The following is a 26,971-nucleotide window of genomic DNA, read 5'->3' on the forward strand; positions in this document are numbered from 1 at the left end:
TATGGTCATGAAGGCTGGGTCATGACCAAAAGAACGAGATCCAGGATACAAGCAGCAAAAATGTTTCCTCAGGAGGGTGGCTGGTGTCTCCCTTACAGATAGTGTGAGAAGCTTAGTCATCCGTGAGGAGCTCGGAGTAGAGCCGCAGCTCCTTTGCGTCAAAAGGAGCCCGTTGAGGTGGTTTGCCTCCCTAGGGAGGTGTTCCAGGCACGTCTAGCTAGGAGTGTACTTTAATTCAATTAGATGCTATAATTGTTGTATTTTTACGCAAGTAAAACTGTGAATGCATACCTTTTACTTGTAGCAAAGTATGTGTACTTCTTCCACTGTTGCATCTAACTGCTGTTTGGTTCCTCTCTAGAGGAAAATATCTGATGAGACTGATTTTTGATTCTTTGTTTACCTTCATCTAAGCCCGTTAGCATAGGCAGACCTGAGGTGGATGTTATATAAAACCACTCTTCGCCAAAGCATGTGAATGAGCTCCATTTCTTATCCATCAGAGATTCAAGCTTGAGGTTGATCCTGGATGGTGACTGTGACCAAATACAGAATTACTGCTCCGGGCTCTGCGTAGCTCTAATTACAGTCAGTCCATCAGGCTCGCAGTTCGACACCTCCCAGCATAGGAGGGAGGAAAGATGAGTCAATGTTTATTGGCGCTTTAAATATTAGGAGCTCAAATTTATATTTATCTGGATCCTCACGGTATTGAAATTGACTCAAGGAGAAATCTTTTGAAATTCTGTGTTTCACTTTGAGGATTAAAATCACATAAAATCACTTTTGGAATCAAACATCCAGTATTTTTTTTATATGGACACTGATCCTTTAATCTTAAAGGTGAACTACTATGTGACTTGTGTTTGGAAAAGCGGCAGTCAAAGGCCACAATCTTATTTAGAGACAATGAGATGTGTGTAGTGGGTTAATGTTTTCATCCACAGCATACAGAGCCCTTTATTTGTGTGAGCCAGAGTATGTGTGGACTAATTGGAAGGAGAGTAAGCACTGCAGAGACAGGAGAGGGGGAATTGAAAGAAAGCTTGAGATAAATTAAAAGGGAAGGAATAAGCAGTGCACCAAGCAAGGAAAACTTCAAAGAAAGAGAAAGGAAAGAGGAGGAGGGAGAGGAGAGGGAGAGACTAAGCAGCTTTACGGCTTCAGCCCCTCTCTGGGTGGCACTAAACCTTCAAAGTAGATCTGGAGATGGTAATTATTACCCGAGTACCTCCGTGAATTTGACCCAATCTTAAATGTCCATGTCAGCAGTTTTCCCATCTTCAGGTCTACTTGAGGTACAAATTAAAATGTGGTAGATAGCTAGAGTGACAGTGAACCAAGTATTTTTTGTAACACTTAAAACAGTACAAATAACACATCTTTTTTTTTAATGTCTTCTTACCACCAAAGAAGAGTTGACTATCTGGGCTTAGAAGAAGCGGGATGCTGGAGTGGGCGGTGGCTCCTTCGTCTTTGTCCACTGTGATGCTCAGATGGTCTTGCCTGGAGGTCAGCGCCACAGAATGCCACTGACCGTCATTCAGTCCTGAGCCTGTATGCACACACAGACAACAACGTTACTTTTTTATTACTTACTATTTGACTATACCAGCTATGATTTTATTTTGTCTTTTTGCTGTCTGGGTTTGGCTGCAAATCAGAATAATGACTCCTTTTTTAGTTCATAAGCTTGATGAAGGTCATGTAGAGCAGTAAAGAGTTGTGTACGGGATAAGTTTCAGTGTTAAACTTAAATTACTGCGAGTAGCCTGGAGAAACATGACATTTTGAGACTTTAATGAGCCAGAAGCAACAGTTTGATTATATTATAACATCCTAAATCAAGGTCCACTTCTTAGCTTTTACTGGAGCTTTTACTTCCAGGGTTTGTCTTTCCACCATATAGGACCACCTTTTCTCATGTGACTCAAGCTCCGTACTTTGGTAACATGTTGACAATTGATCAAACTGTCCGCTGAGGAAGACTGTGACATTGTGGTTTAAGCTGAGTAAAGTTAGTAAGTGGACTTAGAGAACATTGTTTAAAAGTCCAAGAAACAACTTCCACACTAAAAGATTTTGATTGAAATTTTGTGTTCACATTTTTTACTGCGGTTTCACACGCCTCACAACAACGAATAGTTTGCACAATGTAAAGCGTAAAGTAAGATGCATCCAAAACGGCTAACTAGGATGCTATGGAATACATGTGGTTCTATTTTTTTTCTATTTACAAATTTGGGGAGGCTCTTTAAAAAACTGCCAAAAATTTAAAAACTAATTCTTCCCAATTTAGAATTGAATTCAGACCTGCAAAATCACGATTGGACCAACCTGCGCTGAGCTCCAACTTAGCCCTGCCAGCTTTAGTGATCTGCAGGCGCAGTCTGGCCTCACTCAGGTACAGCCAGACTGAACCCTCTTCCTGCGGGAGGTCAAAGGTCAAGAGCAGCCCTGCCTTGTTCCACGTGCGAAACTGCAGCGCCACTGAAATTACGCCTGATGACCACGATGTCAGTCCTGGCAACATCAGGGAGCTCTTGGAGTCGGTGAACGTCACAGCGACTGATACTTGCTCAGCACAAGAAAAGGTCACATTGCCCTTAAAAAGAGAGGAAGGAAGGGAGAGAGAGAAAGAAAGACAGAGAGAGAGGGAGAGAGTGACAGAGAGAGAGACAGAGAGACAGAGAGCAAGAGACAGACAAAGACAGACAGAGAGAAATAGAGAAAGAAAGAGAGGCCGAGAGAGACACAGAGAGAGAGACAGAGAGAGACCGACAGAGAGAAATAGAGAAAGAAAGAGAGGCCGAGAGAGACACAGAGAGAGAGCCAGAGAGGGACAGAGAGAGACAGAAAGAGACAGTGAGAGAGAGAGAGGATTATGAAAGAGATTATAAAACATGAATATTCATTGCTTGCAGAGGCTGACTCGGTTTGACTCGATGTCACAGAGGTCTCATCAGCAGCTCTCTGAAAAAGGACATCTGTATTACCATATTGATATTAGCTGAGCCGCTAAAATAACACACAAAAAACAAAAGCATTGGGGTCACACAGCGCTTGCACCAACTTCCACTGTATTTGTCTAAGACCTCCTTATCCCACCATGGCATCTGCAAAATAGAAAGGATTCAACGGAAGAACTGCTTTCAGAAAAGTACGATCCAGTGTTCTGAAACATGATTTTAGTTTTCATTACAAATTACAAAAACTAAATTACCTATGGAGGGAAATAAAGATACTCAGCACAATGGATATATGATATAGTTAGTATAATGTATTCAGGGAAATCTCCTATAACAAACGTAACTTGAACATTTATTTAACATAAAATTGTGACTGCTATCAGAAAGTGCCAGTTTTTCTTTCTCTGCTCCCTGTCTCCGCATTTTCTTTCTCCACATATTTCCCTCTGAGATATCTTCTTCTTCTCTAAGTCTTGACTTTTCTTCTCTGGGTTTTGTTTTGCTTTAGGCTTTGCAACTCCAAATAAGTGCAAGTGATGACTCTGGTGATGATAATGGCGGGTGTAAAAATGAAGAGGATGATGATGCAGATGATAAAAATAATGATAGTGACAAAAATAATCATGAAAGTGACCATTAGCATAATAATGACATGGATGCAGAAAAAGGGAGGGGAGAAAACAGTCGTAGAAGGATCACAGAAATCCTGAATCAAACAAAAATTGAGTTCAGTTTCTCATCATGACAGCATTTGATTATAATGCCACTAAAGGATAGTCTGGCCATCACCAGACCAAGCTCGATCTTTTAAGACTGAACATTAGTCTGGGGAGACTGCTCTGTATTTTCTGCTGCACAAGAAGCGTGATCAACTGGCATATTGTAGTTCAAATGACTCTGTACGCAATTGGATAGTCCTTCAACCAATCAGACCAATGATCCGGGTGACTTACTGTGCTTCGGTGGTCGCTATGTTGAATGTAAACAAAAAGCTGCTTGTTGCTTGTTATCGTGTTAAACCCTCCAATAGCACGCAGGGTGGATAAGCCAGTTTGTGATTGGTTCCTACAAATTTGTAACGGAAGCAGGATGGATAAATGGACAGGTTTCCCGCTTGAGCTGCAGGGCAAAATCAAATCCCCTGTTCTTTCCTTTCTTCACTGGCTCCTAGTCAATTTTAGGATTGATTATAAGATTTTATTGTTTGTTTTTAAAGCCCTTCATGGACTAGCTCCAGTCTACATCACTGAGCTGTTGAAGCCACATGCTCCTTCAAGGTCATTAAGGTCTGTGAACCAGTCTCTTCTTGTTGTCCCTAAATCGCGACTCAAGAGCAGAGGGGATCGGATTGATTGATTGATTGAAATCGCTGGCAGATCAGGCTAATTAAAGGACATAAATAACTGTGAAACCACAGGACAAAAACAAGGCTTTACCAGGATCATGAGATGATGAACACTGAATGGCAGGTTTCCATAATGATAATCCAAAGAAGCAGAAACACAATAACTTACCACCACAGAGACCTGGTGGTTCTTGTGTTTAGCCAGGTGTATCAGGTTGAGGTCGTTGTAGAGCAGGTTTTCCAGGCAGCCATGGAAGTTCTTATTGGACAGGATGGGTTTCTGAAGTCCATGGCCCTGGACGGCTCCCAGACTTAGCTGCACATTAAAACAAGAAAATGTGAGTAACCATCACCCCCTTCAGGATTCAAAGGTTACTTTAGTTTTAGTCCAAATCCACGACGTTCATCTTCCAGGATTGGTCCGTTGACAATTTGCCGCCGGAAAAATCGCTTATACTCTTTTCGGCCGGATGTCCATTACATTCCACTTTCATTGTGTTGGAATTTTAAACTATGGTTACCAAGTTCCTTCCCGAGGGAATTTTGCAGCGGCACCGTGGCTCCGTCCGGCGTCAAGCACTGCCCAAGATGATTTTGATTGGTTTAAAGAAATGCCAATAAACCAGATTATGTTTTTCTCCCATCCCGGATTGCTGTGTGGACTAGCCAGACCTTTCTCCACGGCGCTGTGGAGGAAGGCCTGGCAAAGCAAGACTACTTACGTTTTTGACATGGATAAAAAAAATCCATTCATATCCATATCCAATTTTTGTTCTTTTATTTAGTGCAATCTCCTTAACTACGTGTCATTGTTTTTTGTAATGTGGCATGTGCAAAACCCATTCGTGTGGACGATCTCTTGTATTTTCTCCATCTATTGGATTTTTTCTGTCCTAAAATACATTGTTGTCTTGTTATATAAATACTGTCATGTATTTATATCAGTTCTGTCAGTTAAATGCGTTTATTAACGGCGTTAACGCAAAGATTATTTGCTCCAAGTGTGAATGTTAGTGTGAAATTGGACACTACAGTAGGCTATATACCAATGTTGTTTTCAATTAAAAAAAAAAAACATTTGCACAAAGCAAGCTGATCCACTTTTCCATTTTGATAAGAGCCTTAAAATGAGAAAAATAATGGGACAAAAAGAAATCAGAAATCTAGAAGTTTAGAATAGATAAAAATGTGCCATTAATTGCAATTTAACTATGACATTAATGCGATTAATTGCAATTAAATATTTTAATCGTGTGACAGCACTAATTTATATACATGTCTGTTTTGCACTGAATGATTGACAAGTAATGACTGTGTTTGTATATAGCTGTTGTTAACACCATTGCACAAGACAAGTATCTTTCAGGACAACAAGGTTTATATTATCTTAGATACATTCTCTTTACTCATAGACTCCAGTATGCTCAGTGTTGCAAACAACATGAACTCAAGCTTTCCATATTGCCATATTCAGTATAAGGACAACACTGTAGTCCCACTTTAAACCATGTGTGTTTGTGTGCTGAAATGTTTCTCTCACCTGGTGAATGTCCCAGTGGCTGAGCTCAGCTGGTATGTCAACCTGATGAGTGTTTTTATCCACGGTGAGGTTGAGGTAAGTGGTGTGCCTCTCCAGCATTACACGATGCCAGTGGTGGTCATCCAGCAGACTCCCCACAGAAACAAGAAGCTGCCCGCCAGAGGTTGAACTTACACCTGCAAGAGAGTTAAGGATGTGAAAAATATTCACTTTTTTTTGTTGATGATGGTGGCTGAGCAATGACTCCAGCTAATGCAGAAATCCTCTCATGTGCATTTCCTCGAGGAACTTTTTTTCCTGAGGTGTACGCTACTACCTCAAAAAAACACGTCAGGGTCAGCAAGGACAGATATGCTTGAAGAAATCCTTTTTAAAAATACTTTTTTTTCTGGCAGTAGTAAACCCTGAAGGAAGGTTCATCTTTAATTCACCACAACAAAAAGTCGTGGAAACGTTGCCGCTTGCCGTGGAATATTTTCATCTTAGCTTCAAACGGTCAGGTAATGGGTCAGTGGTGTCTGCCTCTCTAATTAGAGAGCGCACATATCTGTATGCTGCCCAGTAGGAGGGCCGAGCACGGTAAATGATGAGTCTGCAACATGACAGCAGGAAATAATTAATGAAAGACCCAACTCCACCAGGTCCAAATTGGTGGATCCAACTCCGTATCCCACAAAGTGTTGTAAGAGAAAAGAGTTTCTGCTGACAGAAGGAGTGAAATACACAAAGTCATTAATTATGGAGTGCATTTTCTTTATAGATATATAGATATATAGATGTATAGATAGACAAAAAAGACTTTGTGTCCAAGGTTGCATTTAAAGGAGTAGTTTGACATTTTGGAAAATGTTCCCAACCAGCGTCTTGACGGAGTCCTAGATGAACATTTTTCTATTTTGTTTGTGCTTTTCTTACTTGTTTGAGATGGGGCTGGCTACCTTGTTTGAAAGTTGGTAGGAATTTAAAGCTCATCATGGCCAGTTTATTTTATATTCGTCTATTTGAAGCAAACAACTTAACTTTTTGTGTTTGTCTGCTTTTTTCTCAGTCTCGCAACTTCAGGTGTCGTTGCCATCTCAACAGCTTAGTTTTGAATCAAACTGTGATTACAGGGTTGATATTGGCAGAACTGCAGCATATTTGTTGAGTGTTACACTTTCAACTGAATAAATGAATTCAATGAAGACTTTTTTTCTCCCAAACCGGTTATTGCTCATCTAATCATGATAATACGGTAGAGAAATACTTAATATTTGAAACAGAGGGTATAAAGCTGCAACGCATTCTCATGACCAGGTTTGTACAATTTGTATGATGTTGTTATCGACAGCGATCACTGCTTAGATTGGGATGGAGACTGAACAGAGGGGGAAACAGCTGGTATGGTTCTCTCAAAAGTTATCAAATTTGAGCCATTTATGGGTTTTCTTTAACCAAATTGTCAACAAAACGTAGATGGTTCCATACAATGCTCTTCCCAATAAAATAAAGGATCAGTTCCCTACTTTCATTGAATTTGGGTGTTAAATTTTAAAGGATTTGAAAAAAGATTGCATTTTGACGTTGTATGGTCAATGGGAAGACAACACAAGGGTTTCAAAAAACATATAAATTGTTGTTATTTAGATTTCCCTACATAGGTTTCAAAAGATGTGATACAATGTGTTAATTTGTGAGCTTTACAGGTGTTGGCATGCTGTAAAACAATAATCCACTTTTCTATTTTATTTAAGGTATTTAAAGTTTGAAATGACTCAAGTTTAGTTGACTCATAGTTTTGGGCAGCCGGGAACCTTTTGTTTTATAGTGTGTATATTTGTGAACTTCAGATGGAGCCATAGTACTGGTTTCCCACCTGCTTCCAGTTTTTATGCTAAGCTAAGCTAAACTAATCGCCTCCGGGCTTCAGCTCCACCCATATAAGCACACACGAGACATGCGAGAGTTGATAACATTTCCAAAAATGTCTGACTATTCCGTTAATGTCATTTGATAAGGTGACATATTTGGTTTCAACTGGAATAAGTAGAAATAGAAAGGTGGCAATCGATACAAGAAGTCTGAGGGCAAACAATAATAGAAACACTTAACAGTCATTCCTGAAACTCCCTCGCTATTTATTACTCTCTGTCAGTCTTAATTCCCATCACTCCACCTCTCCTCGCCTGTGAGGACGTTCAGTCTGAGAGCACCCAAACTTGCCGCTGTCTTTATGGTCTAACTTGAAGGAGCGCAGCTGTGTTACACTGCAATAACTGTTGGATTTATCCATTCCAAGTAGATTAATATGGGATATTCTTGTCTTTAAGCTAAGGAGTCTGTGCTCAACACTATTTTCCTCTTTCCAGGAGTCTACCTTTCCAGACATCTCCCTGAGGCCATATCACCTTATCATATTCTGTCGGCTGTTCCATTATGGCTCTTTGCGCGAGCTCTAAATCTGTTTATGAAGGACGACAATGACAGGTCTTATCGGGAGACAGACTGTCATAATTGTTTCAGCATTTCAGCATCACGTGGTGCTATTTGAAATACAGCTTGACTGTAAAAATAATACTTTCTCTAAACCAATTCTTAGCTTTAGTCACTGTTGGGAGTTGAGTGTATTACCATAAAACAAGGGAAAAAAGGATACAGCACAGTGCTATTCATGTAGGAACTGCTGTGTCAGGTCTCTCTCTGTCTCTTCAATTCAATTCATCAGGGCTTTATTGGCATGATGTTTTGATAAAAATAAAAAAAAACATGTGGCCAAAGCATTTTTTTTATAAACGAAACAAAGTAAATAATACCTAAGTTAGTAAACTGTATATATAGAACATTTCAAACAGCAATTCCAAAGTGCTTTACAGTTAATATTAAAAAATCATGACAGTGCACTGCATGAAAACACATACACAATTTATAACACAGGAACTTAACAATAAAATAATTTTACCAAACCAAACAGAATTAAAATGCAAATAAATCCAAAATGAATTGCAAGCAACACATGTATTCAAAGGCTATAGAGGTGGCTTTTTTAAAAACTGATACACCGTATTTGTCGACGAACATCCTGGTGACCAAGGGTTTAAAGCGGGATTTATGGTTCTGTGGCGGCTCCACGCAGAGCTTTTGCCATAGTGGCCTGAAGTTTATTGTTGTGCGTTGGTGTGTGCGTCGATCACTTAAGAGAATAGCAGGGCTGGCATGTGTGTGTGGGGTGTGTGGTACAGCGAGTGAGAGAATGACGGTGATTTGATTCGGAGTGAGTGGTGATTCTCGAGGCACAGTGAGAGAAACAAAGCGTCTCCCCTGTACTGTGCTTTCTGACCACGGTCAGAAATCAGTAGCAGGAAAAGTTACCCTTCTCCTTGATTTCATGTTGTTTATGAAGAAGGACAACCCAGAAATGAGTAGGGGGAAATGCAATGCTACTAAGCCATGGCCAAGCAACGAGCGTCGCCGCAACGTGTAGTTACATTTTTCAAGACGTGCACGTTGGGTCCGCTGTTGGGTCCGCCGTAGGGTTATTATACAGCAGTGGAGTGTGTCCCTCCACTGTCCCAGTAAGAGTCCCAGTAAGAGTCCCTAAATTTTTGCAATTTCCACCTCTTCCAAAAATACAGAGGCTGCCGACAAACTCCTAGAGGCTTACTGTAACTTACTTGATTCATTGTCTTCTATTTTCTTTGCCAACTGGCACACTTTGCCCAAAGAGAATCATTTCTTTTTAACAGGACTCTGGAGATGCCTCGAGGAAGATCTGATTTTAGCTTTTGTTGCTCTGTGCGATTGGTGGAAATATTCGTGTTTATGCTTATGTTTCGTTACTGTAAAATTTAAACTGCGTTCACACTTTAACATACAACTAGCAACCAAAAACCAACCACAGCATGTCCATACAGAAAAAAAGACAGGATTCTGCTTGACATGCAGCTTGCCCTGCACGCCTCTCTGATGCCATCCTAATTTAGTCAGCAATACTTAACACCACTCGTCCAGGACGCACTGGAGCAGGACACACCAGCCCCCAGTGTACAGTATTTACTGCTGCTACAGCTTCCCTGACAGTTCAGAATTGAACTGAATTATGAGGCAGCGGGCTACATTAGAGCAAACTGACATTTTGATAAATGTAAAGCAGAGAGCAAATGAGATGGTTTTGAATAGGGGACATAAATCTTAATGAGCCAGGCAATTTATTTCAACTGCTTGGACAGCCCCAGGCAGATAGAGAGGGCCTAACTGCCTCACTGTTGTATTTATCTGTTTGTTAAACTGCATACATGTCTGTCTTTCTGTTTTCATTCATCATTAATTTATGCTAATGAGAGTTACACCGTGTCCAACAAAAACACATCGACTCCAGCCAAGCTCTTTCTGTTTGGGTGTTTATAAGCTACACACATCCCTGATGCTCCATGTTAGCTATCATTAGCCATCTTTAGCTCCTCTGTCTCTCAGCCAGCTTGTTTATCCCATGATGCGACATGCATCACTGTTAAAAAGAGGCCCGGGGCCGACAGGATCAGGTTGCCAAATGGGAGAGATAAAGTATGAAGAGCCCCAGAGAGTAGCTCAAGCTCCTTAGCTATGAATATAATGCATTTAACTCTTCACGTTTTATCTTTGCTTCCCGAGTTTCAGATTCTCTTTTCTTAAGCCAACAGCTGACTGTGGAGGAGCATGCTGTGACTGAGGGTGGATGCTCCAAGCTATTGATCTAAATTACACTGTCTGCAGTCGGCAAACTCCTGTGTAGAAAGGCTGAAAGAGAGAGGGAGAAAGACAAAGAGCATGCGATTGAAAAAGGCAAATAATCGCCTCTGAAAAAAAAATCTAGCAGGGGCAGAATTGGGGCGACGGATTAGAAAGGTTGTGATAAATAACAACAGAGAGTGAGGAAAAGGGGGCAGCCAGGCTGGGAGGCAGGGAGACAATAAGAGCCAGAGAGAGAAGCATGCAGTGACTGTGATTGAGTTTTTTTTCTTTTTCTTTCATCATTGGCTCTATCACTGGATTATCATAGCTCAATCTAATCTCAGCAACCTTACAAAAAAATCCCAGCAGTGTTTATTTTCATTCCTGGCTACCTGGAGTTCTTTGAGCAGTTTGTTGACTATCAGCATGGGTAGCATAGCAGGGAGATGTGACAGGAGTCACTTAGGGAGCTGATGTCAGACTGATGGCTTTTGCAGATAACGCCTCTCTTCTGTCAACAGATAGACAATACCACCAGGGAATTTATACTCTTCCACCCCTTCCCAACTTCAGGGAATAGACTTTTTTTATTGTGGGCATGTAGAGAGGGAGCGGAGGGGGAGGATAAGACCAGTGTAGAAAATGGAAGGGAATAGAAAGAGACATAAAAATGAATACAGCAAATGTACTCTCTTAAATCTACTCCATTTCTGACTGTTGTATGTCTGAATAAAGGATGCCTCCTTTAACATTATAATACTACCATAGACTGTTGTAGATACCTTGTACATACTCAACTCCAACCTTGAAAAGCCATTATCACTGTAATGTTACTGATTCAACGTTTCCGCTGCAGCAATTTCTTCCAACTACATTTCATCTTAAATGAATCGTCTGCAAACTACGGTGCAACGATCACAACATCCCTGGTTCAGTGGACCTTCTTTTCCTGTCATTCCCCATTTCTTTCTCATTTCATGTCATTGCTAATGTCAGGTATCTAAAGAAAGTCATAAAATGCCAGCCAAAATACAAATAAATCAATAAAATAAAGCTTGACATTAAGCTGCACCATAGGTTACTTTCAACATGACTTCATCGGTCAAACAGAATGAAGGCTCAATTTCCAAATCAGAGGGCAGCGTGTGATTTAACAGGTGAAGTGCTTATAGCCCTAATGTTAAAGCTAAATGCTCAGGAACAATTCTACAATGCTTACAATCACAGAAACAAAATGCAAACATGTGACAGATTTTCATTACTTATCACCGCACACACTTTTTTTTAACTCAGTTCAACACTACGATGGAGCCCATTTACTCTCATCTTTCCACATTTCCACATGGTGAAACGTGCCAAAGGTTGGGTGAACATTACAAAGCCCAGTGTACATGTTGTAAATTATGTTTGGCCCTGCAGTGGTTATCAGGCTTTGCCGTCATACATCTACTGGGCCTTCTGACAGGGTACACCATGCTCTAAACCAGACCTAAAATGCCAAGCTGCCTTGGAATCCTGTCGTCTTTATGTACCCCATCAGGAATTTGAGGGTAAGAACCATTACAGCTCCCTAAAGCTGTTTCAATGTATATATTAATGGTAATGGAAATCGGAATATTGTCATACTTTGAAATACTTCTGAGTTTGAAATCAAAACTTAATTTAGGACAAGGAATCCTGTTTTCACCTGGAAATATTGTTAACTATTCCCGGAATGTAATAATTTGAATATGACGGTAAGACCTTCAACCTAAATGCAGAAAAGTAAGGAATGGTTGGTGGACAGAGCCGTAGAGTACTCCAGCAGCCAGACCGCATGGTTGAGAGGTTTGCCATATGGTGATAACACCTTACGGTAGGTTTAATCTCATTTACACCAACACATACACACACACACACACACACACACACACACACACACACACACACACACATTACCTCCCATAGCCTCCATAGTGCTCTTTATGTGTTGTTAGTGGCCATGGATCATGTTGTGCTGTGCTAGCCCACTGTGCTCCACACAGTTCATCCTTAATGCACGTAGCTAACATCCATCATAGATTAAAAGAGAGAAAATATAAGAGTGGATATCAAGCTGAGAGAGAAACAGAGAGGTGCATTTCATCAAGGGAACGTGATGAAAAGGTCTGTGAAAAAACTAAGAGCAAACATGTTTTCCCCCAACAAATGATGCTGTCCTCTTCCATAGTCATTGACCGGTAATTGCATGCCTGCAATGGTTTACTGCACCGATTCCCTAAATTAATTTAAAATCTGATTAGTTTTGTCTGAGATATTGCTTGCGACATATGGATAAACAAGTAAACACTGTACTGAGCTAATCACCACAAGCAGAAAGAAGCATTATTCCCCTGAGTTTCCTCAAAATTGGATCAGTGGTATCTTAGAAATCACATCTGACAAGCACGCAAGAAATCCAGCAGACGGATGGAGACAGACTTGAAGCTCCCTCCATTTCATTGTGGGACAGAAATGTGCAAGGTATTAAATTCTTTATATAGAGACGGAGTGGATGCTCTGGAGCCTGAGCGGGGTTATATAGTAATTACACTGTACGGTTTAGGCGTTTAGCTGACATTTACTCAGAGCAATGAATGAACAGATAGATAAAGCGGCAGAGTTTGCCGGGAAAGTTGTCCAACTTCTTAAAAATGAAATTGAAATATCCAAACTTTCAGCCACCTTACACCAAAGGCTTTTTATGCTGTTTAAAAATACAATCCTTTTCAAGGAGATTGCCGTAAATATGTATGTTTTCAATCAATTAATTTGCCAAATGAAATCATATAAAACAATTCCAGAGAAAGGCAATTCTGTCAGACTTTTTTTTACATGTATACATCAAAGACATTAATAATAATGATAATAATAATCTCAGCAGTGGCTTGGTGTATACGGTACCTTCTACCCGACCTCTACAAGGAGAAAAGGTTTTTACTCAGGTGGTTTGGATCTTTAATGATTCTCTTGGCCTTTTTTTTGCAGCACCTGGTGTAAATATTAGGGATGAGCGAGTACAGCATTATCTGTATCTGTATCTGTATCTGTTTACCACATGAATTATCTGTATCCGGATCCGTACTCGGACTGGGGGCCTAAACCGGAAGTGGTCAGATTTAACCAGGAAGTGGGTCGGGTTCTCTTGAATTGTGCGGGGCTTTAACCGGTATGTTATTTAAGCATGCAATTGATATGAGTTGATCAAAATTGTTATATTTATTGCGATTGAAAACTATTTACATGACAGCATCGAGCTTCAGATCAATGGTGTTGTCATGGTAACAAACAAACTATATACAGAAGTTCTGCAACAATGAATACAACACATGCGGTTGCAATTATGAGTAAAATGTAATGAACAAGATTTTCATACTCAATATAACTTTCTTTTTTTACTTTATTTTTTTATGACAGTGTGATTTTTTTTGTTTTGGTTTCTTTTAATTCTTTTATTTCCACACAAGGTATATGTGTGTGTGTGTGTGTGTGTGTGTGGTGTGGTGTGTGTGTGTGTGTGAGTGATGAGTGAGTAAGAGAGAGACACAGAGAGAGAGGGGGGGGGGGTGGGGGGCAGCTGACAGTAAAAAAAAAAAAAATCCCGATTGCAGAGACGTAGGGAGTGCATTAAACAAGAGCATGTCTGAAACCACGTTCACCAGAAATCTACTGGTTACTATGTAAGGACTACAAACGCCACGTTCACCAGAATCTACGGGTTACTAGTTAAGGACTACAAACGCCACGTTCACCAGAAATCTACTGGTTACTAGTAGGGACTACAACACCCACGTTCACCAAAAATCTACTGGTTACTAAGTCTGGAAGTACTACAAACCGAAGTTAAAAACAAACCTGAAGCTGAAGAAACCCTAAACGTTAGCGGAACAGATCCGCAGACCCGATTGACTGACGGAGCGGGAGCGGGAGCGGGAGCGGGAGCGAGCGAGCGAGCAAGGAGAGAGAGAGAAAGAGAGAGAGAGAGAGAGAGAGAGAGAGCATTTCTCCATGTTCTGTGTGTGATTGATCCGAGCGGGTTTGTAGGCGGGGGGCGCTGTGATTATCACAGAACGCTGCACGACCAGTTGAGGAGTTGTATTTAATCCGAGCACGGATATTGACTCATATTACTCGTATAATACTTGTACTCGGCAAAACTGCTTTATCCGTACCGGATACTCGTTTCAGCCGGATACTCGGATCACCCCTAGTAAATATCCTTTAGACAGTGTAGGGCATTTTTGGATTTCTTTTGCAAAATTTGTTGCACAATGCACATATTATATAAGTAATTAATTCAGTATATTTATGCATACATATAACATTTTTAATGCAATTTCTTTAAATTTCTTTAATTTTCTTTAATTATCTGTTTTCTTGCTTCTTAGCCCATCTCTCTGCTGCTGTAAAATGCAGTGATACCTTGTTGGTGGTAGAGCAGCAGCCGTCCCTTCTCCAACACCAGAGTGAGGCTGTGGTCTCTCTGTCCCTCTGCATGGAGCAGCGTGCCAGAATTCTTCAGGGTTTTAAACTTCAGAGAGACGACCTCCATTGACGTCGAGCTTGGCCTCATAATCCGCCTGTAGACCAGGCTGCTGCTGCCGTCGAAATTGGCCACGTCAGAAGCTACAAAATTAAAAAGGGGTGGAAGAGCTTCACTAAACAAGCAACAGAGATACACTTCTTCAATAAAAGTAATAATTGAGATTTCACTACAATATTCAATTTTAAATTTCATAGCTGGAGCTTTCACCTCTTAACAAACAGTTTTCCCCTTTTTTCCATTAAAGCGTTTTTTATAGTAATGAGTGCCCATTACATTAAAGCCATTGCCAAATGAGTTGGTACAAAGCTATTCAAGACTATCAGCTCCACAAAACTACCTCTGTATTTCTTAGTATGGCTATGTTCATAAAATTGTGCTGTCCGCCGACCTTTGCACACATAAAATTGAGAGAAGATAATTACCTCTTCTGGAAAGTCCATCATGTTTTTATAATCCTTTGTGTCCTCCTTGGCTACTAGCAACGGGTGGAGGAGGGGTAGGGTGTGGGGGTGGGCGATAACGGAAGGATTGTATTATGTGGCTGCACCGACAGTTTTGTTGTCATTACTTAGAATTCCTCATGGGGGCAACAAAAACTACGCTAAACTACTCACTAAACTGTTCATTGAAGCATGTCACTGTATGTGTGCGGTCAAATATTCAAATACAAATGTTGCAACTCTGCCTGATATTTACATATCTTTGGAATGTCGGAATTTCGAATACATTTCTGCGAGTTTGACCAATGTTTGGCTGAAACAAAAACAATGTCATTGTATTGACCGAGATATGGGATTTTAGAGGTTACTGTGAAAAACGTCAAGAACTGTTGTACCTTGAAGACAAGCAGACCTATAGTGACCTGCTGGAATTGCTTGTATTTGGCAGCGGAGGAATTTGTCATGTATTGTTTAAATACCGGTCACAAAAGACAGCCTATGTTTTTTAACGCATGGCTGTGTATTTATTGTTTGAAGGTATTGATTTCCTCTCGGAACAAACAGTTTTTAATGAGCGAGAAACGTCAGACCCCTGATGTACAAAGCCTTCAAGCACCGTAGTAAAACCGTAAGGTCTAGTTTCTGCTTCTGTCTACAGAGCAGCAAAAAAGACCAGGAAGATTAATTAAATGTTACTTGTGTGAAAGTAAAATGTGTGTGAATCTGGTAGGTAAAAATAAATGTGTTACCAGTATCAGTGTTTCCTCAGAGCTCAAATCAAAAACACATGTCATGTTTAAAGTGTAAAAAGTAACCCCTGCAGCATTGTGTGTCATCTAATGGGACTAAAGAATTATGTACACTATCAACCAATTTCAGCTTACTCAGACTGTCATCTGGTGAAATTCAATTTCGTTACATTTTACTCGATAAAGATTTGCGGTCAGATTTCTTTCCAATCAAAGGTTTTTGGTCCTAAGCATCGCGGGATGAGACTATATTTCCTACACATATTCAGCGAAGACTGTGTTTGTTTTTCTTTTACCAAAAATCAGTTTTTGATAACTAAAGCCAATACACATTTTCAAAAAAAGATGTGACAAGTCAAAACGGTATGTATGAATAGAAGAACTTGAGCCTGTTTGAATCTTAAAGCAATAACTCCTTTGCACCATAAACCAATAATAATAATAATAAAAATACATTTCCTGCCAAAACCAACCCCTAATTGAAGGGGACATATTGTAAAAATTCACTTTTTCAGTGCTTGTGCACATACATTTGGTTATCTGGTGTGCCTTCCAACCCACCGATTGTAAAATAAGACGACACAGTCAGTTTTTTGTGGGCCGCCTATATTAGAAAACATGGAATTCATCAAGCCATTCTGATTTGGCTACCCTTCCTATGTCCCATATAGGCTCATTCAAATATACCACCCCAAATCTGAGCGTTTCAGACAGAGGGTTAATAAGGGTATGTTCAAACAAACAGTATGAGAAAAAGATTAGTTTTTTTTAACTAAAATATGTAAACATGTTTGAGGATTAATTCAAGTATATCAAATAAACCATAAGTTATTATGTAGTAATTACAACTTAAAAAAACAGATACATAACTTCCTGTTTACTAGTTAATTATTTTAAAGGATTAGCAAGAGCTAGAACGGACAAAGAAGTCAAATACAGAGGTCAAACTTACTATATCGACATCCATACGTCTCCAGTCTGAGTCCAATCCTCCCAGTAGGGTTCCAGTCCAGTGGAATCAAGCGGAGGAAGCGAGCTATCACCGGCTGCTCAAGTTTGTACTGGACCACAGTGTCTGCATTACTGTTACCAGGAAAAGCCTGAAACAACAGAACAACATGTTAGTTTGCCTGATTTTTACCTCCAACTATCCTTGTTTTATTGGTTGATGCAGCATATTATCTAAGGGCAACCCATTTGTAGTAATCACTTCCTCGAGTACCTTAGTAGACAGTAACAGAGGATATGTTTTTGTACAGAGACGTTCATAATCAAGCTGCTAACTAAAGGGAGTGTACTCTCTAGAAGTTTTGCGACCATCCTAGAGGCTTAAAGCTACAATCTTCCAACTTTCTTTTGACAAATACTACTGTACTATGTACAGTAGATACATTTGTAATGAATCTTTGAAAGAAAAATTCACTAGTTATTGTGTAGAAAAACCTTTCTGCATTTTCAAACTTTGAGCTCACAAAGACCTCACAGAGACTATTGATCCTAACTGCTCATAATGTCTCTCCCTCACTCTGTCCAGGGATCAATTACTCTTGGACCTATTCTGTCTCCATACCAAGCATCTCTTAAAATCTCCCAATCAGCTGCTTGTAGGAATCCAGTGGGATTCTTTGCTTGAAAGGCAACCAGCACACACAGAGCGGCACATGCACTAACATTGGTAAAGGGAAAAGAAACAAGCTGCATTTGTGGTCATGTGTGCATGTGCTCTGCTAACGTCTGACCTCCCTACTTCACAGTGAGTGTCCGCTGAGTCTGTACTGATGTGGCTACATGGTTGAAATTGGCTTCCCTGGCGCTGCTTAATTGTCATCTCAGCGCCGTCTTCAGTGCTTTGAAGGGCTGAGCCGGCTGGGCAGCAGTGCGCTAAGCCCAACAAACGGCTCCATTTCCTGCTGAGGAGGCTGAGGAGAGCAGCATGTCATTTACTTGACCAAGCGTGTTTTGAAATGTGAGTAACCTCTGACAAGACCTCAGTCAAGGAGAGAGAGAAGTGTAGAGCATGAAGAAGTAGAGGAGGAGGAGGAAGGGCAGGAGAAAGATTCAAAGAACAGGTGCAGAAGAAGTACTCGGGTGCTTTACTTAAGTGAACGCAGAATTACTGCACCGTAAAGTACTCTAATACAAGTGTGAGCCCTGCATCAAAAATGTTCCTCAAGTAAAAGTACATTCTGTCAAACAACTCTTTTGAAATGTATAGTAGTACAGCAGAACATTGTGTTTGGCGGCCAGACTCTGACCTCATCACTCCCCGCAGTTTGGGTTCACATGGGATATTTGGGAGTGATGATAAAGTAGCTTCCCCCTGGCCGGAGGCTGCTGGTGGATGCTGGGGTGGTGGTGGGACTGAGAGCAGGTAGCAATACAGGTGAAGGGCAGCAGCAGCAGCAGCATTGACAAGGCAGAGATGGGGAAATTGTGCAGCTTATAGATCACTATATTGAGGGTGGGGGTGGGGGGTGATAAATGATACAGGGAGTGAGGAATGTCACGTGTGTGTTCAGCAGTGCAGCTCGAGTTGACTGCCGGAACTAGCTCGCAGGCGTCGCTTCATTACTTGAGTAAATGTACGTTTCTTTCCACCACTGGAAACATGTGACAAGTGGCCCCAACAAACATAACCCATATTATGTATTCAACAATGTGTTGTGTGCAAATTAAACCAATGTCATGTAAAACTTCCATCTCAAAAGGGACTACTTACTGGCAAATAAATTAATAAAAATTTGCCTTGCAGTGGATTAGTATAAAGTAGCACCAATTTGTTTTTACTTAGTACAAATACCTTGAAATTGCACTTAAAAACAGTACTTAAGTAAATGTACTCATTTCTTTTCCACCCCTGGAGAGCAAAGGGGGAAAGACTTAGCATCAAAGCTGAGAAGTCAGGGAGAAGCTGCAACTGAAACAGCTGTTTTCGCAGTCAAATCTCCTCCTTAACCAACACACTAAGCTGGCCTGACTAATACAAGGAGCTTTATAAACTCCAGGAGCTGATCTGGGTTTATCACCTTTCATTTTAAGTGTCAAACTAACAGGTTTTTAAGCTGCAAGAAGTCATACCCTGTTCTCTCTCTTTTTTTAGTGATGACTCCCAGGCTTCAGAGAGTTTTTATCCTTCACTGTGAGAGAATCGAATCCTGTCAAATCGGAATCAAAAGCTGTTCTCCGGGCTGCTAACAAGAAGGGTGTACTGTCTTCCATAAAGGAGAGAGGAGATGCTTGACTGCCTCTGAATCATATCTAATGCTGTTGAATCAACCGTGGCCTGCATGGCATCCTGTCATCCTGACATACACACAGTTTGCATGGTGGAGATCAGTCATTTTGCAGTCTGGTATTCTCTCCTCTGACTGAAACATGGAAGGGCCCTAGCTTAAAGGATGCTATAAAATACCAGAAAATAAGGATATTGAGTGCAAAAACATATGCATATACATATGTGATAGCAGAGGAAAAGGCCATAGCTGTGACTTCTCCCCAGTCTGCAGGGAGGATTTCATACATGAGACTGTGTATCAGCTGCACTGCAGAATATTTAAATCACTACATGTATGTCTCAGTCCTCCAGTCACATTCACATTTTAGACACTGAGCTGACACACTTACCATAACTGGCTCACAATGAACTGGCAAGTGTTCCGTCTTGTTCTTGTTTGGAGATGATAATGGATACCTTCGCCTCTGCAGGAATCAAAGCTACGACTGTTGCACGCCAGGAAATCTTTCTAACAACAGCACCAGCCTCCCATCAGCAGAGGTTCAACTGTTTGACAGCAGCTCCATGCAGTTGACAGAGCCCTGCCCAGGTTCCTTTTATGTTCCATCCATTATTAATAAAGAGTAAAAGACTCCTGGTGAGAAGGCGTGCTGCTGCAGGCACTACCATTCCCACACATCATGTAAATTATGTCTATGATAGTGAGGCCAAAAATATTTGAACTTCAGTGAACCTGAGTTTTGAGCTGCACTACCTCGGTAAGCTGTCTTCATAGCTGTTCAAAGACATCTGCTGTCCGAAGCAATATCATTGTTTTTACAAGCTGATGTGTTTAGCCCTACTGACCTACAACAAACCATGTTCTTTCAGCTGACCAACATGTGCCTTTCTTTGCTTTTCTACCTGGATTATGTTTAGTGACAATTTTTTTTTTTTAGTATAGTGAAATAGAGTAATAATAACAAAATTAATCCGAGTGACATTATGTTTCTTTCAAAACATATTTGCTGGTAATTATTGCTGAAGAGTTACCCCTAAGCTGTCTTCCTGCCGGTGTAGTCTCCAGTTGTGTCCTGTGTCGCTGAACATCAAGAGGTAAGCCGTCAGCCAATCAGAGCTGCCGTAGCGTCCCTGTGTAGCAACAGCAGTGATCTGGGTCCGCCTCCCCAGATCCACCTCCAACCACTGGTATCTGTCTGACACGACAGGCGACCAACCTCCAGCTCCTGCACATGGGACAATTACAAAGAGTGTGTTTTAATGATTAGGAAGATTGATTGAGGAGGTGTGTGTGTGAGTGTGTGTGTGTGTGTGTGTGTGTAAAGGTACGTTATCGCAATATGTATTCTCTGCATTTAGCCCATCCCTCAAGGGAGCAGTGGGCAGCCATTTACAGCACCTTTGATCATGGGCATTGGTACATGTTTTTTGATGGTGGGGGAAACCAGAGCACCCAGAGGAAACCCACACAAACATGGGGAGAACATGGACACTCCACACATAAAGGCCCAGAAGGACCAGGATTCAAACCCAGAACCTTCTTGCTGTGAGACCACAGTGCTTACCGTTTTTACCGTAAAAGGAAACAAACAACCCTCGTGATCCAGGGAAAAAGCTGAAGATGTGAGAGAAGTTGGAAGAAAAGCCAGCAGTGTGATTTGTGGCATTGTTAGAGAAAGAGAGAGAGCAGGGGAAGGTAGGGAGACCGAGTTGTGTCTTAAAACAGTAGCTAACCTTTACAGAGACATTGCCAGAATCCATCCAGCTGCAATTTCATTTCTACTTTGGATGCTGCTGGCATCCCTTATTCAAAGAGTGTGTGTGTGAGTGAGTGAGTGAGTGAGTGAGTGAGTAAGTGAGTGAGTGTGTGTGTGTGTGTGTGTGTAAAGGTACTTTATTGTCACATACACATACAGCAAAATGCATTCTCTGTATTTAACCCATCCCTCAAGGGAGCAGTGGGCAGCCATTCACCGCTCCCGGGGGATTGTGTTTGATGGAGAAGAGGGTAGCAGAGCAGACAGAAGAGAGATCAAAGATCAAGAGTAGAAAAAGTAGGAGTGAAATGTGACTCATTACATTTTAATCCAGTTGAAATTAATGTTTAAAAGTGGGAATTTATAGTCTGGAGCAGACGCTCTGTGCTACGATTTTAAAGCTGACCAATAATAAATCTAACAGTTTGGCTATAATTACAAACTGTTTACATGTTTGAGTAATGTCCATAGATAAGTAGTGAAGAGTTTACAGGAATGCTAAAGAGAAGGATTAATGTAATGGGAAGGGATATTGGTTGATGCGCCGTTTCTGAAGTTATTACTAGTCAGCATGTTCAGAGGAAACCCTGCTTTTAAGTGGAAATGTTTCAAAAAAAGAAGGTAAAAAAAGCGTATCCCATTTCTGGCTTTGATTTAAGTCCACTTACACTCTGAAAGACCTGCAATATATCAAACACTTCCTCTGGTTTAATGATGATACATAGTAAATCCTCCTAATCAGAGACATTAGATGGTATATATTTGAGTCACAAACATTTAGAAAGAAATGGATTACATTGAGCACCACCAGGATGGTATTTAAAGCAATTTGATGAGCTGCACCAATCAGTGTATCTGATGTAGGCGGGCCAAAGGCGAGCTAAACGTATGGGGCTGGTAGCTAAGCGTGTGGGGCTCTGGATACGTCACCCCGTGTGTTGTTGTGATTGGTCGTAGTGTTATCCAATTGCGTGCAGTGAGATTTTCAAATCCACGCTTGATGCCGCCCGACGAGATGGGCAACTTTCATTACTCGATGCCAGACCCCTACATTTTTCAGATTTGGGTCTGAATTTGCAGGCTAAAAGGGTAGAGGAATATGCTGACAAATCATTCATTCACATGCTGGTATGACCTGAATAACTAAAGCAGTTGTCTTTTCAACAGTGATTTGCAGTGCTAACGTCCCTCTTTTGTATTTTAGGGTACTATGCACACTTTTTTGTCATGAAGACAGCTGCTGCAGCAGCATGCATTGACTCACAATGTTTTCATATTTTAGTCAAAAAAAGTTAGGATGCCTTTTGCTGCATAAGCAAACTCTTAGGGAAAAAAAGACACTCAAAGTATGAAAATTATTAGATTTTGATATGTTGACGGCAATGTGACATTTATTTTCAGTTTATTATGATTATTATAAACACACTGTTCAACGTGATTTAACACTGATAGTAGACAAAGCAGGAAACTGGAATGATTTCAATTATACCAAGACAGTAAATCCTCATTGGAATGAGCAGGACAATATACAGTGGCTACATTAATACTGCGTCATATGTCAACACATTTTATTTTAAAGGGAGTGGTTTGTGTCATATAATAAGGAAGGTACATTTTGTGTTTATGCAACAAAAAGTATTTTAAAATCTGATTTCCACCTTAATATTTGATTTTTTTCCCTCAACTTTAGACACAAACTAAACAATGATAAATTCCTGGATGAAAAAAACACAATAAGCTCCAGTTTAATATTATCTTTCTTGTGTCAGGTTAATGTCCTAAGTTCAAATTTCAAATTTTAAATTTTGGCAAAGACATCCCTTAAGTGAAATGACTGTGGACGACCTTTAAAAACAGATGGTTTAGCAAGAAACAGGTAAAGAAATGGTTTGATTTGAAAAGAGAAAGGTCTCGGTTCTGAATGAACTTCACTAAGTAGTCCAGTTCCAAATGGTTCCAAATAGGACACAAACCACCTTTGTGATCCTGTGGATGTGTTTTAATTGAGAAAGTTGAACCTGTTGCAGAAAGTCAGAGGGTGAGAGAAGGTGAAAGAAAAGCAAGCTGTGTGATTTGTGGCATTGTTAGAGAACGAGAAAGAGCAGAGGAAGGTAGGGAGACCGAGTTGTGCCTTAAAACAGTAGCTAACCTTTACAGAGACATTGCCCGAATCCATCCAGCTGCAATTTCATTTCTACTTTGAATGCTCCTGGCATCCCTTATTCAAAGTGTGTGTATGTGTGTGTGTGTGTGTGTGTGTGTGTGTGTGTGTGTGTGTGAGTGTGTTAATGAGAGATAAGGGAGGGAAGAGAGAAGCAGAGTTATGGGAACCTGATTATGAGAAACATTGGAGTTGATGGAAAAGGCTGCTACAAGATAACACACTTTGATACTGAGAAATGTGTGTGTGTGTGTGTTGTTGTTGTGTGTGTGTGTGTGTGTGTGTGTGTGTGTGTGTGTTTGTTTGTGTGTGTGTGGTGTGTGGGTTGTGTGTGTGTGTGTGTGTGTGTGTGTGAAAAAGAAAAAGTGCTGAGTCAGGGCAAAGCATATATCCATGGCGCCCAAACAGCAGATGGAGGGATTTTTCCCCTACAGAGCACATGCGCGCACGCACACACACACACAAACACACGTACACACACACAAAATAAAACAGCCAGCCTAAAGAGCGCTTGAGATTGCCAAGATGGTGTCATGCTGACAGAAGACCGACACAAATCAATATACGACAACACTTCAGACACGCAGCTTGAAGCGGATACGTTCCCTCATCTCATCACTGGACACGTTCCCTCATCTCATCACATCTATTATAAAGCTACTTTATTCTGAAATAGCAAATTATCATAACACAACTCACCGTGAACCCCATTAGGATTGTTCCACATAATAAGATATGTAACTGTTGTAGGGCAACAGTTGGTAATGGCGGTCAGTTTGAAAAAGAGTGAAATATCTCAATGACTTTTCACAGCAGACATTTTTATTTATTGCAGTTGTGACACGGCTTGGTACACTGGTAAAAGTCCAGTGAGTGTCCACAATATCAACATCCAGGAACTGTACAAAACAAATAGAACATAAAGCTGCAAAAATATTTAGTTGGGAATTGAGCAGTGTGTTAAAACACTATCTTTTAAACACAGATCTCAGAGCATGTGACCTCTGAGACAAAGGAAACCACATGTCCCACATTTTCCCTGAGCAACTTTTCAAACAAAGAAAATGAGGACTCTAGGCCAACTCCAAAGCCTTTAAGTCACACCTCCATGAGAAAAGATGGCCGAAGGTCTAAAAAACGACATACTTGTAGTTCACACCTACATGCCACCTTTAAGAACTCTTATTCACTATTGGCTGGGGTCTCTAAACGCAGCAGGGGTCCGTGCCCAGGTGAGCGGGAAAATAAATACTCAGTTCACCCGCTTCTCATTGTCACCCACTGCATGCAAAAGCTGCTAAAGAGTGCTCACCGAAGTGCTTTTTGATTGTAACCCCGTTGCGGGATGAAGGCACGTCGACAAACATTTGTACCAGAATAAATAGCATAATTTTGCTGGTTGAGTGGGCTGTTTCTGTATCCTTCGTGGAGTGCTACTGCTGCAACTACCTTACTATTAATGTTTTTGGGACCGCCGTGTCCATTTTATTGCTGTGAAGGTATCTGATCTGATCCTGATACTTGTTGAAGATTTTTGTGTTGAAACTGTAATTGCTACACTGCTTCCTGCCGCCGCGGACGAGTCGGTTACTGTACAAGCGAGGTAATAAACCTTCCATTCGTCACTCAAACCATGGCACTGCAACGTAACGAGATCATTATATTGTAGCGCTGTGTTAGACTGAAGGTTTGGTTATAATCGCCGCAAGAAGTCAGCTGTAAGCTCACCAGGGGTAAAGAAATAAACACTTCCCTCATTAGACGAATTCTCAGACACCTGCAGTGACTTCACGTTGGGTCGGAGCCCTGAGTGAACGAGGAGAGCGGTTATCAGTTCCACGAGGACCAAGATTTCAAGTGTTTTTATTCTTCTTCTCAATTGTTTCCCTTCTGTTTATTTTGCTCCCTTTTCTAACCCCCCCCCCCCCACCCCCCCCCCCCCCCCCCCCCCCCCCCCCCCACACACACACCAACCACACACACCGCAACACACAACACAACACACACACACACCACACACAACACCTTGCCAGTTGTCCTGGTCAATGAGAGCGTAACAGAGCTTCACACCACCATACAACACTTCGGTGTGCGTTCCCTTTTGTCTGAAACACGTGTTGAAATCTTTCAGCGCTAAGAGTAGCCATTTTGTGCCTTTTTGCTAAAACTACAAAGAATTTCAAATCATGCGTCCCCGACCAACATCTTGGATCGTGTGGTTAACCCGACCACGTGACCCTGTACTTCTACCTCTTTCCTCCTCCTGTCCCACACACACACACGCACGCCCGCACGCACGCACGCACGCACGCACGCACGCACGCACGTCACGCACGCACACCACACACACACACACACACACACACACACACACACACACAAATGCTTGCTGCTTTGTTTTGCTAGAATTGCAACAAGTCAATAGAGTTTGATAACTGAAGAATTCATTGCCAATAAATAAATACATCTTATTAGACTTTAACAAGAAGTTGTTGTGTGGTTATTTGTGTACATATTGTAATAACAGCTGGTTATACAGGTCAGAGCTTGATTTTCACCCTTGTTCCTTTTATGGATATGAGATAAATTTATCAAATTTATTAAGATCTGTATTGAACGCCACCGTTGAGACTGTTTTCACAGTTCAGTTATTGGCCCCTGAGTTCAGTGTGGTGCCCTGTTTGATTGTTTATCAACTTGAGAAAGTTATTGGTAACTTCAGTATTGCTAATAATTTAATCTGTACCTCCCCAATTTCCAACATAATTAATTAATTAATCAATTGTCTTATCTATCCGAAGAAAAGAGTGTGTAATGACCATTACAGGCTCGAGGGGCATGGCTATGAAGTCTTGTTAAACTATAATATTTATGTGCATTATGCACTTCCAAATGCATTCAAAGCCTACTTGGAAATGTTGTTGGCTTTACATTTTCCACTTCCAGCTGAAAGGGGGTGTTTGGGTAAAATTATTTAAGGAATGGATGTTTGCTGTAATCATCATGATTAATGGTTTCTAGAATTTAACTCACTTGTCTTTGTTGAAGGAAACAGATTCAATTTATATACAGTTTTATATTAACATGATTTCCTTTGGTGCGTTCCAGAGAAGTATTACACTACCATCTACCTAAACACTTTGGTGGCAACTCAATTACAATATATTTTCAACACCACTAATAAACATTGCAAATACAACATGATTTGATCTTTTTTATTTCTAAAACTTTAAAGTGCTCATCTTAAGCTTTTGGGCTTTCCCCCTTTCCTTTACTGTGTCATATGTCTTTTTTGTTCATGTTGTAGTTTTACAAAGTGAAAAAGCTCAAAGTCCATTCCAAACCATTTCCAACAGAAAACCTTGTTCACAAACCGCTCCAAACTGCTCTATTGTAGTCCAACCTTTAGTTCCGTGAAAACGTGCATCATTTCGTAACACACGTTATAATGCTCGCCTAGCTCTACTGCAATACTGTACTTGTCTAGCTACTAGTGATGGCCAAATGAAGCTTCGTGAACCAGTG

The 26,971-nt window shown here is 40.9% G+C and overlaps 1 protein-coding gene across 3 annotated transcripts in view; it reads right to left on the reverse strand.

Annotated features, from left to right (window-relative positions):
- Positions 1 to 26,971, reverse strand: part of LOC116695823 (contactin-associated protein-like 4) — a 91,486-nt gene that overhangs the window by 38,061 nt on the left and 26,454 nt on the right. For 2 of the 3 annotated variants that reach the window (XR_004333563.1, XM_032526306.1), the window contains exons 3-9: positions 20,561 to 20,754; positions 17,246 to 17,393; positions 14,981 to 15,184; positions 5,855 to 6,030; positions 4,484 to 4,630; positions 2,314 to 2,605; positions 1,406 to 1,555 (exon numbers count right to left, since the gene is read on the reverse strand). Coding sequence is in view for 2 of the 3 variants with exons in the window: in XM_032526306.1 (XP_032382197.1) it covers positions 1,406 to 1,555; positions 2,314 to 2,605; positions 4,484 to 4,630; positions 5,855 to 6,030; positions 14,981 to 15,184; positions 17,246 to 17,393; positions 20,561 to 20,754 (1,311 nt within the window). In the remaining variant the exon portion in view is untranslated. The remainder of the gene's footprint in view (positions 1 to 1,405; positions 1,556 to 2,313; positions 2,606 to 4,483; positions 4,631 to 5,854; positions 6,031 to 14,980; positions 15,185 to 17,245; positions 17,394 to 20,560; positions 20,755 to 26,971) is intronic. The other variant, XM_032526307.1, reaches the window with a different exon arrangement.

The sequence above is a fragment of the Etheostoma spectabile genome, chromosome 9 (assembly GCF_008692095.1).
Source record: "Etheostoma spectabile isolate EspeVRDwgs_2016 chromosome 9, UIUC_Espe_1.0, whole genome shotgun sequence".
NCBI lineage: Eukaryota > Metazoa > Chordata > Actinopteri > Perciformes > Percidae > Etheostoma > Etheostoma spectabile.